Source organism: Chrysochloris asiatica, unplaced genomic scaffold (assembly GCF_000296735.1).
Source record: "Chrysochloris asiatica unplaced genomic scaffold, ChrAsi1.0 scaffold00318, whole genome shotgun sequence".
NCBI classification, from domain to species: Eukaryota; Metazoa; Chordata; class Mammalia; order Afrosoricida; family Chrysochloridae; genus Chrysochloris; species Chrysochloris asiatica.
The window spans coordinates 2,956,034-2,970,435 of record NW_006408836.1 but is presented as its reverse complement, the minus strand read 5'-3'; the positions used below and the strand labels follow the sequence as shown (position 1 = coordinate 2,970,435).

General features: G+C 36.1%; 1 protein-coding gene across 1 annotated transcript in view; it reads left to right on the top strand.

Annotated features, from left to right (window-relative positions):
- Nucleotides 1–14,402, top strand: part of LOC102819479 (A disintegrin and metalloproteinase with thrombospondin motifs 6-like) — a 530,326-nt gene that overhangs the window by 209,515 nt on the left and 306,409 nt on the right. The window contains exon 8 of the mRNA XM_006875298.1: nucleotides 2,576–2,681. Coding sequence (XP_006875360.1) covers nucleotides 2,576–2,681 — 106 coding nt within the window. The remainder of the gene's footprint in view (nucleotides 1–2,575; nucleotides 2,682–14,402) is intronic.

Genomic DNA, 14,402 nt, shown 5'->3' with positions numbered 1-14,402 from the left:
ACACACACACGCACATACGTATAAATATTTGTTTTTGTTGTTAAATGCCGTGGGGTCAGTTCCGACTCATAGCAATCTGTGTAGTGTTTCCGAGGAGCGGCTGATGAGCTTGAACTGCAGTCCAGCGCATTGACTTACAGCATCACACCAGGACTGACCATAAATATATATATACATTTATATGTGTATATATATACTGACCGGAGTCCTGATGTGGCGCTGCAGGATAAGCACTGGACTGCTAACCACAAGGCTAATGGTTCAAATCTTCTAGTTACTCTTTGCAAACTCTATACAGGGTCGCTATGAGTCCAAATGGACTCACAGCGCTTAACAACAACCACCTAAACTTACCTATGTAAAAAAGTATAAAGTTTAGCATTTATCACATTATTATATTTTGAGTGTCCTTTCTGGCAACAGTAATGTTGGATTTTATACAGATTCTTGGTTAGTACCGCTAATGCCAATTATAACATGACTGAGTGGGTTGAAGGGTGCAAACTGCAAGGAAATCTAAATGACTGAATAGTAATCAACATTTATTAACACAATCATACATAAGAACTTTGACACCTTCAGTTTTATAGCAAAACAGAAAATGGTGGAAGATTATGAAAATATATTAATATTTAAAATATTCTTTTTATGTTAGCTGGAGTCCTGGTGTGGCGCTGTAGGATAAGCTAGGCCCTCAAAGTCAGTTTGAACCACAGGTCAGTGGTTCAAACTCACCAGCCATTCCCGGGAAACCCTATACTGTGTAGCAATGAGTTGTAATTGATACAAGGGCACTTAATTGACAATAACATGTTAGCTAAGATTTACCTTTATATTTTTAACAAGTAATAGTTATTTCCCTAATATGTTCTTTCTTACATTATTCTATTAATAGAGCTAGTAATTTTATATACGTATGAAAAATATTAATTTTACAACAATCACTCAGTAATTCTGTTTTTGCCACATTTCAAAACAGAAAGGGTGTTCAAGCAACATGGCTTTACTCTTCTCATCTGATGGGCTATATTGAACTCCAATGGCTTAAAGTCAGATAAAGAAAAATATTATAACACAATTTAAAAAATCATTGTTTCTCTTCTCTCTGTGTGTTGAGTTTAGAATGACAGCAACATTTCTAATGAATAATAATAAAAAATGAGTCATCTTGCTAGTCCCTCTTTTTACTTTCTTTTCTTCATGTCACAAGACCTCTAAGTGAATGGAACAGTGGTACAAGGATATCATCTGTATTTATAACAGCTATGAGGCAGAAATCACACCCTCATCTATTTCACACCTTCCCACCCTCCCACCTCCAAAACAGGAAAAGAAGAAAACAGTTCATTAGCAAATCCAACACTAACCTTACCTCTGTTCAAATGTTGTTAATATGTCAGTATTTTATATTAGATGATACAGAGGTGAGGGGAATCGGCAACAACAATTTCTAGAGTTTTCTTGGCATTAAAAATTTGAATTGAGTAGTTTTTATTGTTCCAAAGTAGTACAACTGAAAAATTGTATCTAGTACAGAATATTGCTTATTGTACTTAATTAAAACTTATTGAATTGAATTAATTATTAATATTTGAAGCAAGATGGTAGACTTTGAGTATATAAAAGGTTTTTTTCCTACTCTTATTCAGTATCTTTTAAATGACTATTACTCTCTATGCATGTTAAGTGTGATTAAGTATGACATTTTTCTTTTGCATAAATTTTTTTTTTCATAAGCATAATTTAAAAATTATACAATGAATTACAGACCATGATATTCTTTTGGAAGTGGGTAAAAGCTTCTACCTACTAAAATTCCCAAGGGAAGTATACCTTGAATAACATAAAGTTTCAGTACGATCAGCGAATTAGCACCATGGTTTTCTTTATTAGAAAACTGTAATGTATTGAAAATGAGTAGGAGTAAAGATAATTACATTGAATGTGCTAATGACTTTCCTCCCATTAAAATACTTAAAGAAATTCTTGCATTACCTACAGGACAAATTTCAGAAGATTGAAAAACAAAACAAAACATGCAAAAGCCTCCCATCTTTTACAGTTCTCCTTTTTGTCTTTTGAATTATTCATTTTTTGTTTTTATAAAATGTAATGTAAAAAAAACCATTTGGGATTCCCTTTTTTGGGGTAACTAAAAAGTTGCTTGTGTATTTTTATGAACCCACTAAACTTAAACAGAACTCTTTAGAAAAATAACGTGGATCTATTTTGCTTTCTGCAGCCTGAAGAATGTTAAAATAGAAATGCTTTCTTGAATTCCCTCTTCTGGCTCAAGTTACTAGGTGGTCCCAAGTTACCAGAAGTAAAATTTATAAATCTAACCCCTAGTCTAGACATTTTCCAGCACTGACTGCAGTTCAAAAAATATTAATGTCTAGCCGGCAAAGTGAAATTCCCCCCAGTGATTTTGCAAATGACTAGAAAGTTAACCTTTTGCCAACTGCTCCTTCTGTGCATGGAGGTTATTAAAAAGAATCCAGGCATTTATAAGTATGGGCTTTTAAAGTCTGAAACACCTTGGCTTGACCCTTTGTGTCTCCTTCTGTTGATTCAGGCTTGGCCTCTGTGGCTGGAATGTGTGAACCTGAAAGGAGCTGCAGCATTAATGAAGACATTGGCCTGGGTTCGGCTTTTACCATTGCACACGAGATTGGTCACAAGTGAGTGAGTTAAAGAAAATCAAAATAAATTTTCTACTCCATTCTTTTGAGCAACTAGCAACTACTGTGTGGAATACGTGCTCTCAACCACATTTTACTGCCTTTTTGTCAGATTCTAAGAGAAGATCTTCACTATATGATATGGTGGCATTTTTGAATATTGTGATAAATCATATCGAGCACTGCAGACATATAAAATAGTCTTTCTGATTCAACGATTAGTGTCCTCTGTGGTGCATGCACCACACTTAAGTTTTGTTAGACACATCTGAAGTGATTTAACATGGTTTCCTAAACACTAAATTCTTTACATAGTCAGATTGTTTGACCTTTCTTTGGTCTCATATGTCAATACATACATAATTTTAAATAGACACCACTGCCATTAAGTTTATTCTTGATGCTGTTGTGAACATACCTTTTCAAGGCATAAAGGCTGTGCAACCAGTGTTATGTAAGTGGCATCCTCAAGTGTACTGTAAGTCAATGACTTTTTTTAAAAAGCTGATAATGGTATTACTAGTATAATGGGACATCATTGTAACTTCTTTTTAGGAAGACGCGAAGTTTTTATATTTGTTTTAACTAAACCTGTACAAATGGGAGTGCTATCCTATGGCACTATTTTTCCTAAATTACAATAGAAATTTTCCTAAATTTCAAACAGCAGGCAATAGTCAATGTAAAGGCTTGTTCATGTGGCAGCAGAATAACTTGAAATAATTTCAAACAATCATCTTTCTAAGATTTACAGGTGGCTTGTTCTTAAGTAGCCACTTTCTAATGTGATTCTGATGCTCTTATAAAGGTAAAAGGTATACCCCAAAACCTCTGGTTTAATAACAGATTTAAATTCTTTAGCAGGAAAACTCCTTTCCACGAAAATTCAACATATTAAAATTTGCAATGATGAGTTATATGTGGCTAACAGGAAAATGAGAGAGAGCTGAAAAAGGTTAATGAAGCATTTTTAGCTATATCAGCAGCTTACTTGCAAAACCCCCTGACATTTGTATGATTTAAGTTTTACAATGTACTCAAGTGCTTTTTGCTTTTTTTTTTTTTTTCATGATGGAGAAATGGACCGGGGTGGGGGGGAAGGGTGGGGGGAGAACATATGGAAATGAATGATGAATGTTTATTATACGTTTACCTCAGAGTTCATTCCTAAGATGAATCTGTAGTTTTTGTTTTTGTTTTAAGCAGAAAGTAAAATTAAAAGTCAATTGCATTATTTAAAAACTTGCAATTTAAGCTTTATCAGACAGGTACTGATTTATGTGTAACTGCAAGTAATCAACAAGGTTTAAACCTGGTTTGATTCAGACCTGGGTAAAGTTAGCACACGGTCTTTTAATGAAGTTTTAACAATATTGGTATTCCAGTTTCCATTGCAAAAACAGCAGGGGAACAAAAGGGAAAAGCTCTCATAACCAGGCAGTTTCTCTTCAACTCACTTCAAAATCTAGCTCATTAATGACTGTCATAATCTTATGCAAGCAGGCTGAATTTAATAGGTTCTGTTAGAATCAATTAAATTGAAAGATTAGGACAAGTAACATACAGCTGTTGAAGAATGTGTGTAGCGCACTGTTACTCTATGGAGTCACAAGTTATACAATGTCAATGATTGCATTACAAGTCCCATTCATAAATGCACTTAAATAACAGAGGTCTTTACCTTTATCTCTCTTTGTGACTTTTATTGATTCTAATGGGCCTACCTCTCAGACTTCCTATTTTACACAACAGGAGCTGTCCAGATTTTTTTCCTTCTTTTGAGTTTATGGGTAATTCCTTTGAAGTCTTCCTAAAAGAATGGTTTGTACCTTGTGTAGAAGAACTGTGGAGAAGTAGACTATACCTCGAAAGTTTTGTGTGCATTGGAGTGATCTTTATCTCAGAGCTAATTCTGTAAAACAATTCTTTAATAATAAGGATAATTTAACTCTTTATCTCACAGTTAATTCCAAGTATAAGTGCTAAAAATTCCACAAAATCCTATAGACTGAGAACTGAAAGAAATGTTTCCAAACAGTTATGCTATTGACAGACACAAAAAATTGACTTTCCTTTTTCACTGACTAATTATGTTCTTTATTGTCTTATTCCTCTTCTCCCAGACAAATGTGCAAGATATACTAAGCATACTGTCTTTCTCAATGTGTCAAATTATTATTTGGATAATTATTATTGTTATAAAGGAAATCTTTTTCAAGAATGAAGATCCTGTTTCTAAGGTTTTAGGGGTTAGCTCTAAGGAACTTATTAGCAAATTAACTCTGACATAAATCACATCATCATAAAATATAGTGATTTTTATTATTTCTGAAATAAAGCAATGTTCATGATAAATATGTTGCCATTGTTAAATTCCCTAGAGTCAGTTCTGACTCACAGAGACTCTGTATAGGGTTTCCATGGAGTGCCTGGTGGGTTTGAACCACCAAGCTTGCAGTTAGCAGTTCAATACTTATCTTACAGCACCTCACCAGGATTCCTATATGTTAAATATTGTTGTTTAATGCCATCGAGTAAACATAGACAGGTCAAAAAATACTGAATGTTTTGTGTGCCTTAATCTTTAATGAAGTCTTGGTATGGTTGTTGTTGTTAGGTGCCATCAAGTTGGTACCGACTCATAGTGACCTTATGCACAGCAGAATGAAACACTGCCCGATCCTGGGCCAACCTCACTACTATTGCCATGCTTGTACTGTAGGATAAAACACTGGACTGCAAGGTTGGTTTGGACTGCATTTAATAGCAAAAACAACACATCTTTAATAGGAAGGACACAATTGATATGTTAACATCTGCAGATTCATTACAGTGAAACTATATGCAGCAGAACATTCATGCATTCAACAATTTTAGCATACAGTTCAAAAACATTGATTATACTCTTCACATTGTACCACCAGTCTGCCTATCTCTCCCCTTGTTAATTCACCGTCACTAACTTAGACCTACTTCCCCATAAACTACTTATCTATGCTTTAGTATTACTCTGGCCATTTGATATGAAATAGATACTTTTTAAAAAGTGCATAATGCTCAAGATGAACAGTCTTAATTAATTCAGCTAAACTATTGTTTCATTTGAAGTGACTTCAGAGGATAGTTTTAGTTCAAGGTTAAGAAATTTTTTTCAGGGCAAGAGATTTAGAGGTTCCTTCTGCCTTAAAGGGTTCAGTAAGTCTGGATTCTAAAAGAAATTTGAAATTCTGTTCCACATTTGTCCACCTTGATTAGAACTCATCTATTGGTCAAAACATTCTATAATGGTTGTTGTTGTTAAGTGCCATTGAGTTGACTCCAACCCATAGTGACCATGTATAGGGTTTCCGAAGAACAGCTGGTGAGTTTGAACCGCTAGTTTTGCAGTTCTAACGGCTTTGAAGTTTGGCGCATTAACCCACAGTGCCTCACCAGGAGTTTGTAATGGTAGTACCATCCAATTCCTCTGGTATCACGGCAAAGGAGCAGTAGCTTTCGAAGATAACTAGACTTGCAATCTAGTTCCTTCCATGGTTTCTGGGTCTCCTTCCTCTGCTGCTTCAGATGAGTATAGGTCAACTAGAGCTTAGGTGGCGAACACAAGCATTTAAGACCCCAGGCACTATTTAGTGAACTGGGTGATAAATGAGAAACTTGAAGAAAAAAAAAAAAAAATGAAGCCAGTAGTATCAACATTTAAATGTATCTTATTATTTTGTTGTTGTTGCCTTTGCGAAATTACATGCAATAATATTTAATTTTATTGCACTTTATTACACTTTGCAGATATTGCTTTTTTTTTTCTTTTACAAATTGAAGGTTTGTGTCAATCCTGCATAGAGCAATTCTGTTTGCACCATTTTTCCAAAAGTATGTGCTCACTGCATATTTCTGTGTCACATTTTGGTAATTCTCACAATATTTTAAACTTTTTCATAATGCTATTTCATACTTAATAGAATATAGTATAGTGCAAATATAATTTTTAAATGCACTGGGAAAGAAAAGATTCAGATTTTTGCAATATTTGTTTTATTGTGTTAGTCTAGAGATGAATCTGGAGTATCTCCAAAGTATGTCTGTACAACATTTGTCACCTTTTTTCTGGTGTAAAACTTAGTGATATCAGTTATATTCATCAAGTTATGTAACTGTTAACTTTATAGATGCTAATTTTCTAAAATTTTATCATCTTGATTATAATGAGCTCTGGTAGTGTAGTGGGTTACAAATCAGGCTTCTAATCTCACAGTCAGCAGTTCCAAACTACCAGCTGTTCCGTCGGAGAAAGATGAGGCTTTCTGCACTGGTAAAGATTTACAGCCTTGGAAACCCTGTACAGGGTTGCTATGAGTTAGAACCGACTCCACGGCACATAACAACAACAATAACAATACGTATATGATGGTTCATTATGCTATTTTCTCTACTATTGCATGTGTATAAAATTTTTCACACAAAAAGCATAGTTCTTAAGATCATAAATCTTTTAGGTGTGACTAAACTCATGTATGTAAATTAATACTAATTGAATGAACTATATAACTGATTTTAGAGCATTTATAGTGGTTACAAATCGGGCTGCGAACCTCAGGGTCAGCATTTCGAAACTACCAGCTGTTCCGTGGGAGAAAGATGAGGCTTTCTGCTCCCGTAAAGATTTACAGCCTCAAAAACAGTGTACAGGGTCACTATGAGTCGGAACCGACTTCACGGCACATAACAACAACAACAACAAAGAAATATTAAAAGTTGTATCAAAAGCTATAGAGGAAATATTGGTCTTATTTCTGGAATTCAGTATCAGTGATGTGTCATACCAATAGGGCTATACTTCTTTCTCTCGTTTTTTAATCTCTTATTGTAAATTGAGTGAAGGCTTACAGAGAAGATCATTTTGCATTCAACATATCATCCATTGTTTCATTTCAAAGTTTGCAGTCCCTTCCATGCAACAACAGTTATCCTACTTCCTCCCTGTAGTTCCTTTGTTCCTTCAATTCCTTTGTTCCTCCTCTCCTTCTAGCCCATTGTAAATTTGTCCTTAGGTATATGTTGCCCTTTTGATCTTGAATGATTGATCATTGACTGGTGAGCCTACCTTATTTTTCGTTTTATCTCACCTATATACCTATTTAAGGAGCTCTGGTAGCATAGTGGCTACGAATTGGGCTGTGAACCTCCGCGGGAGAAAGATGAGGCTTTCTGCTCCCGTAAAGATTTACAGCCTCGGAAACCCTGTACAGGGTCGCTATGGGTCGGACCCGACTCGATGGCACTCAACAACAACAACAACAACAAGTAGCGTAGCGTAGTGGTTACTAATCGGGCTGTGAACCTCAAGGTCAGCAGTTCGAAACTACCAGCTGCTCCGAGGGAGAAAGATGAGGCTTTCTGCTCCCGTAAAGATTTACAGCCTCGGAAACCCTGTACAGGGTCGCTGTGGGTCGGAACCGACTCGACGGCACTTAACAACAACAAACAACAACAAGATCCAACACATTTATAGGTGTATTTGTAGCAAAGGTAAATACTCATGTACCTATGTCTTCTTTCAAGCCCTTCTTTATTTGTTGCTGTATTCCTACTCTCCCTCCTATATCCATTCAGCCTGTGTATCTGTCTCTGTATTTACCTGCACAACATTGTTGTTCCAGAGTTGTGTATATAACACTATTTACCTTTATCCCCTTTAGGCCTTGCATACTTTCCTGAGTCTTCACCTACCTTCATCATTCTTCTCTCAACTTCCTGCTTCTTTTATATTGCCCTCCCTGTCAGCTGAGCTAGCCTGTGTCTATCCTCTAGCCAGTGAATTGCTCTCCCTTCCCTCCCAACCCTGGTCAGCATCAAATAATATTTCTTTTAACATGAAAGTCTTTTCTTGAGTTTTTACAATGATGGTCTCATATAATAGTTGTCCTTTCATAATTGATTAATTTTATTTAGTATAATGTCCTCCAGGTTCATTCATGTTTTGAAGTGTTTCACAGATTCATCATTGTTCAGCATTGCATAGTATTTCATGGTGTGTATGTACGAAAGTTTGTTTATCTATTCTTCCATTGGTGGACATTTAGGCTGTCTCTATCTTTCTGCTATTGTGAGTAGTACTGCAATGAACATCAGTATGCATGTATCTACTCATGTCCTGACTCTTATTTCTTGTGGATATACACCAAGTAGAGGGATTGCTCGGTCATATGGTATTTCTATTTCCAAGTTTTTTGAGGAAGCACTATACCATTTCCTATAGTGGTTGCACCATTTTATAGGCTCACCAGCAATGTAGGAGGGTCCCAATCTCTCTACATCCCGTGCCAGCATTTGTTGTTGTTGGCTTTTAACTTTGCTATTAATGCTGGGGTGAGATGATATCTCATTGTGTGTTATTTTGATTTGCATATCTTCAATGGCTTATGATTGAAAAAATTTCTTCATATGTTTTTTGGTCACCTGAATGTCTTTGGTGAAGTGTATGTTTATGTCATGCCCATTTTTGAACTGAGTTGTTTGTCTTTTTATTGTAGAGATGTTGTAGTTTTCTAAACATTTTAGAGATTATTCACTTGTCTGATACATCATTGCAAACATTTGTTTCCTAGTGTGTAGGCTCTCTTCTTACTCTTTTTGTGAAATCTTTTAGGCACATAAGTGTCTAATTTTCAGAAGGTCTCAGTCATATATTTTGTCTTCTGCTGTTTGTGTATTTTTACTTGTGTTTGACAACTAAACTCCCTAAGTTTGTCCCTATTTTTTCATTGATGATCTTTATAGTTCTAGATTTTACAGTTATGTTTTTAGCCCATGTTGAGTTTGTGTCTATGGTGTGAGATATGGGTCTCATTTCATTTTTTGGTAAGTGGATTTCCAGTTTTGGCAGCACCCTTTGTTGAAGAGACTATCTCTTCCCCATTTTGGCCCTTTGTCAAATTCAGTTGACTGTATGTGGATGGCTTTACATATCGGTCTCAACTTTATTCCATTGATCTATATATCTTTTGTTGTACCAATGCCAGACTGTTGTAGATTTTTGCTGTTGTAAATTTTGACTGTTAGTAGATTTTGAGGTCAGGAAGTGAGAAGCCTCCAATTTTGTTCTTCTTAAGTAATGCTTCGCTAATCCAAGGTCTCTTTCCTTTTCATATACAGTTAATGGTCAGTTTTTCCACCTCTTTAAAGAAGAACATTGGAATCTGCATTGGGATTGCATTGTATCTATAGATTGCCTTGGGTAGTGTTGACATTTTCACAACATTAAGTCTTCCTATCCATGATCATGGTATATGCTTTCATTTTTGTAGGTCTTTTTTGGTTTCTTGTAGTAATGTTTTGTAGTTGATTTTTTTTTTTTTTTTCCTTGTCTAGTCACCTAATAGCAACAACAACAAAAGTGTGGGTATATTGTGCTTTTGTTCTCATTTGATTCAAGAAATTATTAAATTTCGTTTATTATTTTTTCTAGTACCCCATAGCTTTTAAGTAGGATATTATTCAATTTCCATGTATTTGATTTTTTTCTGGTGATTTTCCTATCATTAATTTCTAATTTTATAATATTGTGATCTGAAAAGATGCTTTGTAGTATTTTGATGTTTTTAAATATTTTGAACCTAACATGGTTTGTTTTAGAGACTGTTCCATGTATGATGAAAATAAATGTGTATTGTGTTGTTGAGTTTCTCTGTATAAGTCTATGAGGTCAAGTTTGTTGTTTGTATTGTTTAGTTCTTCAGTGTCTTTGTTGAGTTTCTTTCTAGTTGTTCTGTCCTTCATTGAAAGTGGTGTATTAAAATCTACAGTTCTTGTAGAGCTATCTGTTTCTTTCTTCAATTCTATTAGTGTTTGATTTATGTATTCTTTGACTCTTTGGAAGTATAAATATTTATTGCGGTTATGTCCTCTTGTTCAAATGACCATTTTATCATGAGATAATGCCTTACTTTCTCTCTTATGCTGATTTTGCCTTAGAAATCTTTTCATCAGAAATTAATTTTGCCACTTCTGCTCATATTTGATTGCTGCTAGTTTGATATATTTTGTTCTAACCTTTGATTTTTATTCTATTTTTGTCTTGGTGTGTAAGGTGTGTCTTGCAGACACCATATTGAAAGCCCCTGCTTTCTTATCCATTCTGCTACTCTCTGTCTCTTGATTGGTACATTTATCCATTCATGCTCAGTGTAATTATTGATTAGTATAAATTGATTGCTGTCATTTTTCTGTGTGCTTTGTGTGGTGTTGCTGGTTTCTTAGTTCCATATAATTTTCTGTGCTGAGTTCAATTTGTTTGTGCATTTTCTTGTCAATTTAGTTATTGCTGTTGTGTTAATCTTTATGATTTTCCTTTTCTTGTTTTGATGTGGAGGTGTAGTCATTTCCTTTGAGGTTACCCTGTAATTTATTAATTATTCCCCCATTTTTAACAGTCTCTTTTATCTTCATTTCCTTACCCTTTGAAAGTTTGATAACTATACTTTCACCTCTTTTTGTTTTGTAGTTGTCTTCATTATAAATTGATGCCCCTGGCTCCCTATTTTCAGTCTTATGGGGGTGGTATACATTGAGCTGGTTCTGACTCATAGAGACCCTGTACAGGGTTTCTGAGGCTGAAAACTTTACGGGAGCAGAAAGCCTCATCTTTCTCTCATGGAACAGCTGGTAATTTTGACTTGCTGACCTTGAGGTTAGGAGCCTGACTCGTAATAACTACGCTACTAGAGATCCTTTTCAGTGTTATAGGTTAGGTTTGTTTTATTTTGTTGTTGTGCCATCAAATTGGTTCTGACTCATAGCGACCCTGTATAGGATTTTAAGGAGCAGCTGGTGAGTTTGAACTGCCCACTTTGTGGTTTAAACTGACCTTGTGATCGAGTGCTTATCTTATAGCACCACACCAGGACTTTGGATACTTCAGTGTCTAGATTGAATTCTGGTGATGTTGCCATGTATGTCAATCTTGTTTTCTGTTGTGTTGGTTCTTAGTCAAAGCACTTGCTTTAGTATATGTTTTTTGTAAATTTGGTCTGGTTGTTACAAATTAATTTTATCTGCATATGTTCTAATTTTGCCATTGTATCTGAGGGACAGCTTTGCTGGGTATATGATTCTTGGCTGGTAATTTTTTCTTTCAGAGTTTTGTATATGTTTTCCCATTGTCTTCTGCCTGAATGGTTTCTGCAGAGAAATCACAGCTTAATTTTATTGATTCTCCTTTGCAGATAACTTTTTGTTTTTCCTGAGCTGATCTCAGAATTATTTTCTTGTTTTTGATTTTGTAGAGTTTGATTAAGAAGTATTTTGGTGATTTTCTTTGGGGATCTATCCTGTTAGGGGTTCATTCAGCTTCTTACCACAAGGTTGGCAGTTCAAATCCACCAGTTGCTAATCAGAAATCCTATACAGGCTCACTATGAGTCAGAACCGACTTGACAGTGCTTAACAAAACAACAAACCAATCCTTTGACTATTTTGTTTGTTTGTTCCTGTAGTGTTTTTTCTGAATTCTTCCTTGTTTTCCTCACCTCTGGTCAATGAAAAAACTTCACAACTTTCTCTCTGTCACAAATGGTGTGTTGACAAGGTGTGTAATCAACTGCCCTGTTGATTACAAAGCTAGCTGTGAAAGTTCAAGATGGCCGTGTGGTGCCTGGCCATCTGGCACAGATCAGCTGCTGACTTTTTTTTTCCACCCCATGTGTCTATTGATCTGATTTTTCTCGCTAGGGCTAGTTCTTGGCTGGACAGGACTGACTCTGCAGATTTGGCACTGAATCCAGGTTCTGGGGTTAATGAGGCTAGTTCCCCTCTCTTTTACTGGGGCTTACAACTGGGGCACTCTTCTCTGTGCAGCTACAACCTCCAGAAGAGCGGTATCTTCTCTGGGAGTGTATACAGAAGTAAAGATGCAGGCCAGTCATGCCTCTAGTCACCAGGGGATTGTGGGGAACAAGAAAAAATTGCACCTTTATCTCCGCAATTCATAGATATGTTTCTGCAATGCCAATATGCTATCTTATCTCTTGAAGCTACTCATCAAAGCTTAAAATGGTCGCACCACATCTGGGTGGCCAGTACAGATTACCAGTCTGTCTCTGTTTTGTTGCATCTGTTCAACTTTCTCTCCTCATACACATTCAATTCACTTCTCTATTCCTTCATCTGTAACTTGGGATTCCAGGACTATAATATGCATCTATTTAATTTGGTTTTCCATATGTTTGTTGTTGTAGAGGTTCCATATAGTCTTACTGCCCAGTCTGCCACCTTGTTGCCTTCTTCTGGGATATATTTGATATATTTCTACAGAGATTGGTTAGGTGAATATTTTTAAACAGAGGAAATGTAGCAAAGCTTTATGGTAAAGTTATGAATTGTATTACCTGTGTTTGGAATCTCTTACTCTTACCACTGCTTTCTTTTATTCAAACTTCCCATCTTCTGCCATAATTTCCTGTTGTTGTTGTTAGGTGTCATCAAGTTGGTTCTGACCCATAGTGACCCTATGCACAACTACCCTGGTCCTGCACCATTCTCATAATTATTGCTATGCTTGAGTCCATTGTAGTTGCCACTGTGTCAGTCCATCTCAATGGGGGCCTCCCTCTTTTTCACCACCCCTCCACTTTACCAAGCCTGATGTCCTTCTCTGGTCCCTCCTGATAACATGTCCAAAGTATGAGAGACGAAGTCTGGGTAGCTTGACTTCCAAGGAGTAGTCTGGTTGTACTTCTTCCAAAACAGATTTGTTTGTTCTTCTGGCAGTCCATAGTATCCTTTATATTCTTCTTCAACACCATAACTCAAATGCAGAAATTTTTCTGTTGTTTTTAGCTGCCATCTGGTAATCCCCTGATTCATGACAACCCCTTGTGTGACAGAATAGAACTGTTCTATAGTGCTTTTTGGAGTCCTGGTATGGTGCTGTAGGATAAGCATTGGTCTACTAACTACAAAGTCGGCAGTTCAAACTCACCAGCCACTCTTCAGAAATCCTATACAGGGTTGCTGTAAATTGGAACTAACTAGAAACAATAGAGTTTCTTGGTTATAGTCTTTACAAAGTCAGAACACCAGATCTTTCTTCTGAAGAGATGTTGAGTGAGTTCAAACCTCCAACCTTTTGGTTAGCAGCCAAAGGTAAACTGGCTGTACCAATCAGGCTTTTCATGAATGTTACAAATGGTGTTTTTTAAAAAAATTCAATTCCAGCAAGAATTTTCAAGAATATAAAGACAATTGATTTTTATATATTTACTTTGTATGCTGTGACCTTCTTAAACTTAGTTATCAGTTCTAGCAACATTTTTGGTGTGTATGAATCCTGGTATGGTCCTGTAGAATAAGCACTGGACTGCTAATCACAAGGTCAGCAGTTCAAGCCTACCAGCTGTTCCTCAGAACTCTAAGGTCAATATGAGTAAGAACTGACTTGATGGCAATTGATAACAACTATGTAGACTGTTAAGGATTTTTTTTTACCCATAATTATGAGCTCTTGTAGTGTAGTGGGTTATGAGTTGGGCTGCTAGCTTCAAGGTCAACAGTTTGAGTCAACCAGACACTCCATGGGAGAAAGATGATGCTTTTTGCTCCTGTAAAGATTTATAGCCTTAGAAACCCTATATAGGGGCATTGTGAGTTGGAACAGACTCCACAGCACATTACCACCACTGCCATTGCTATTGTTGTTGTTGTTGTTAGATGCCATCGAGTTGGTAC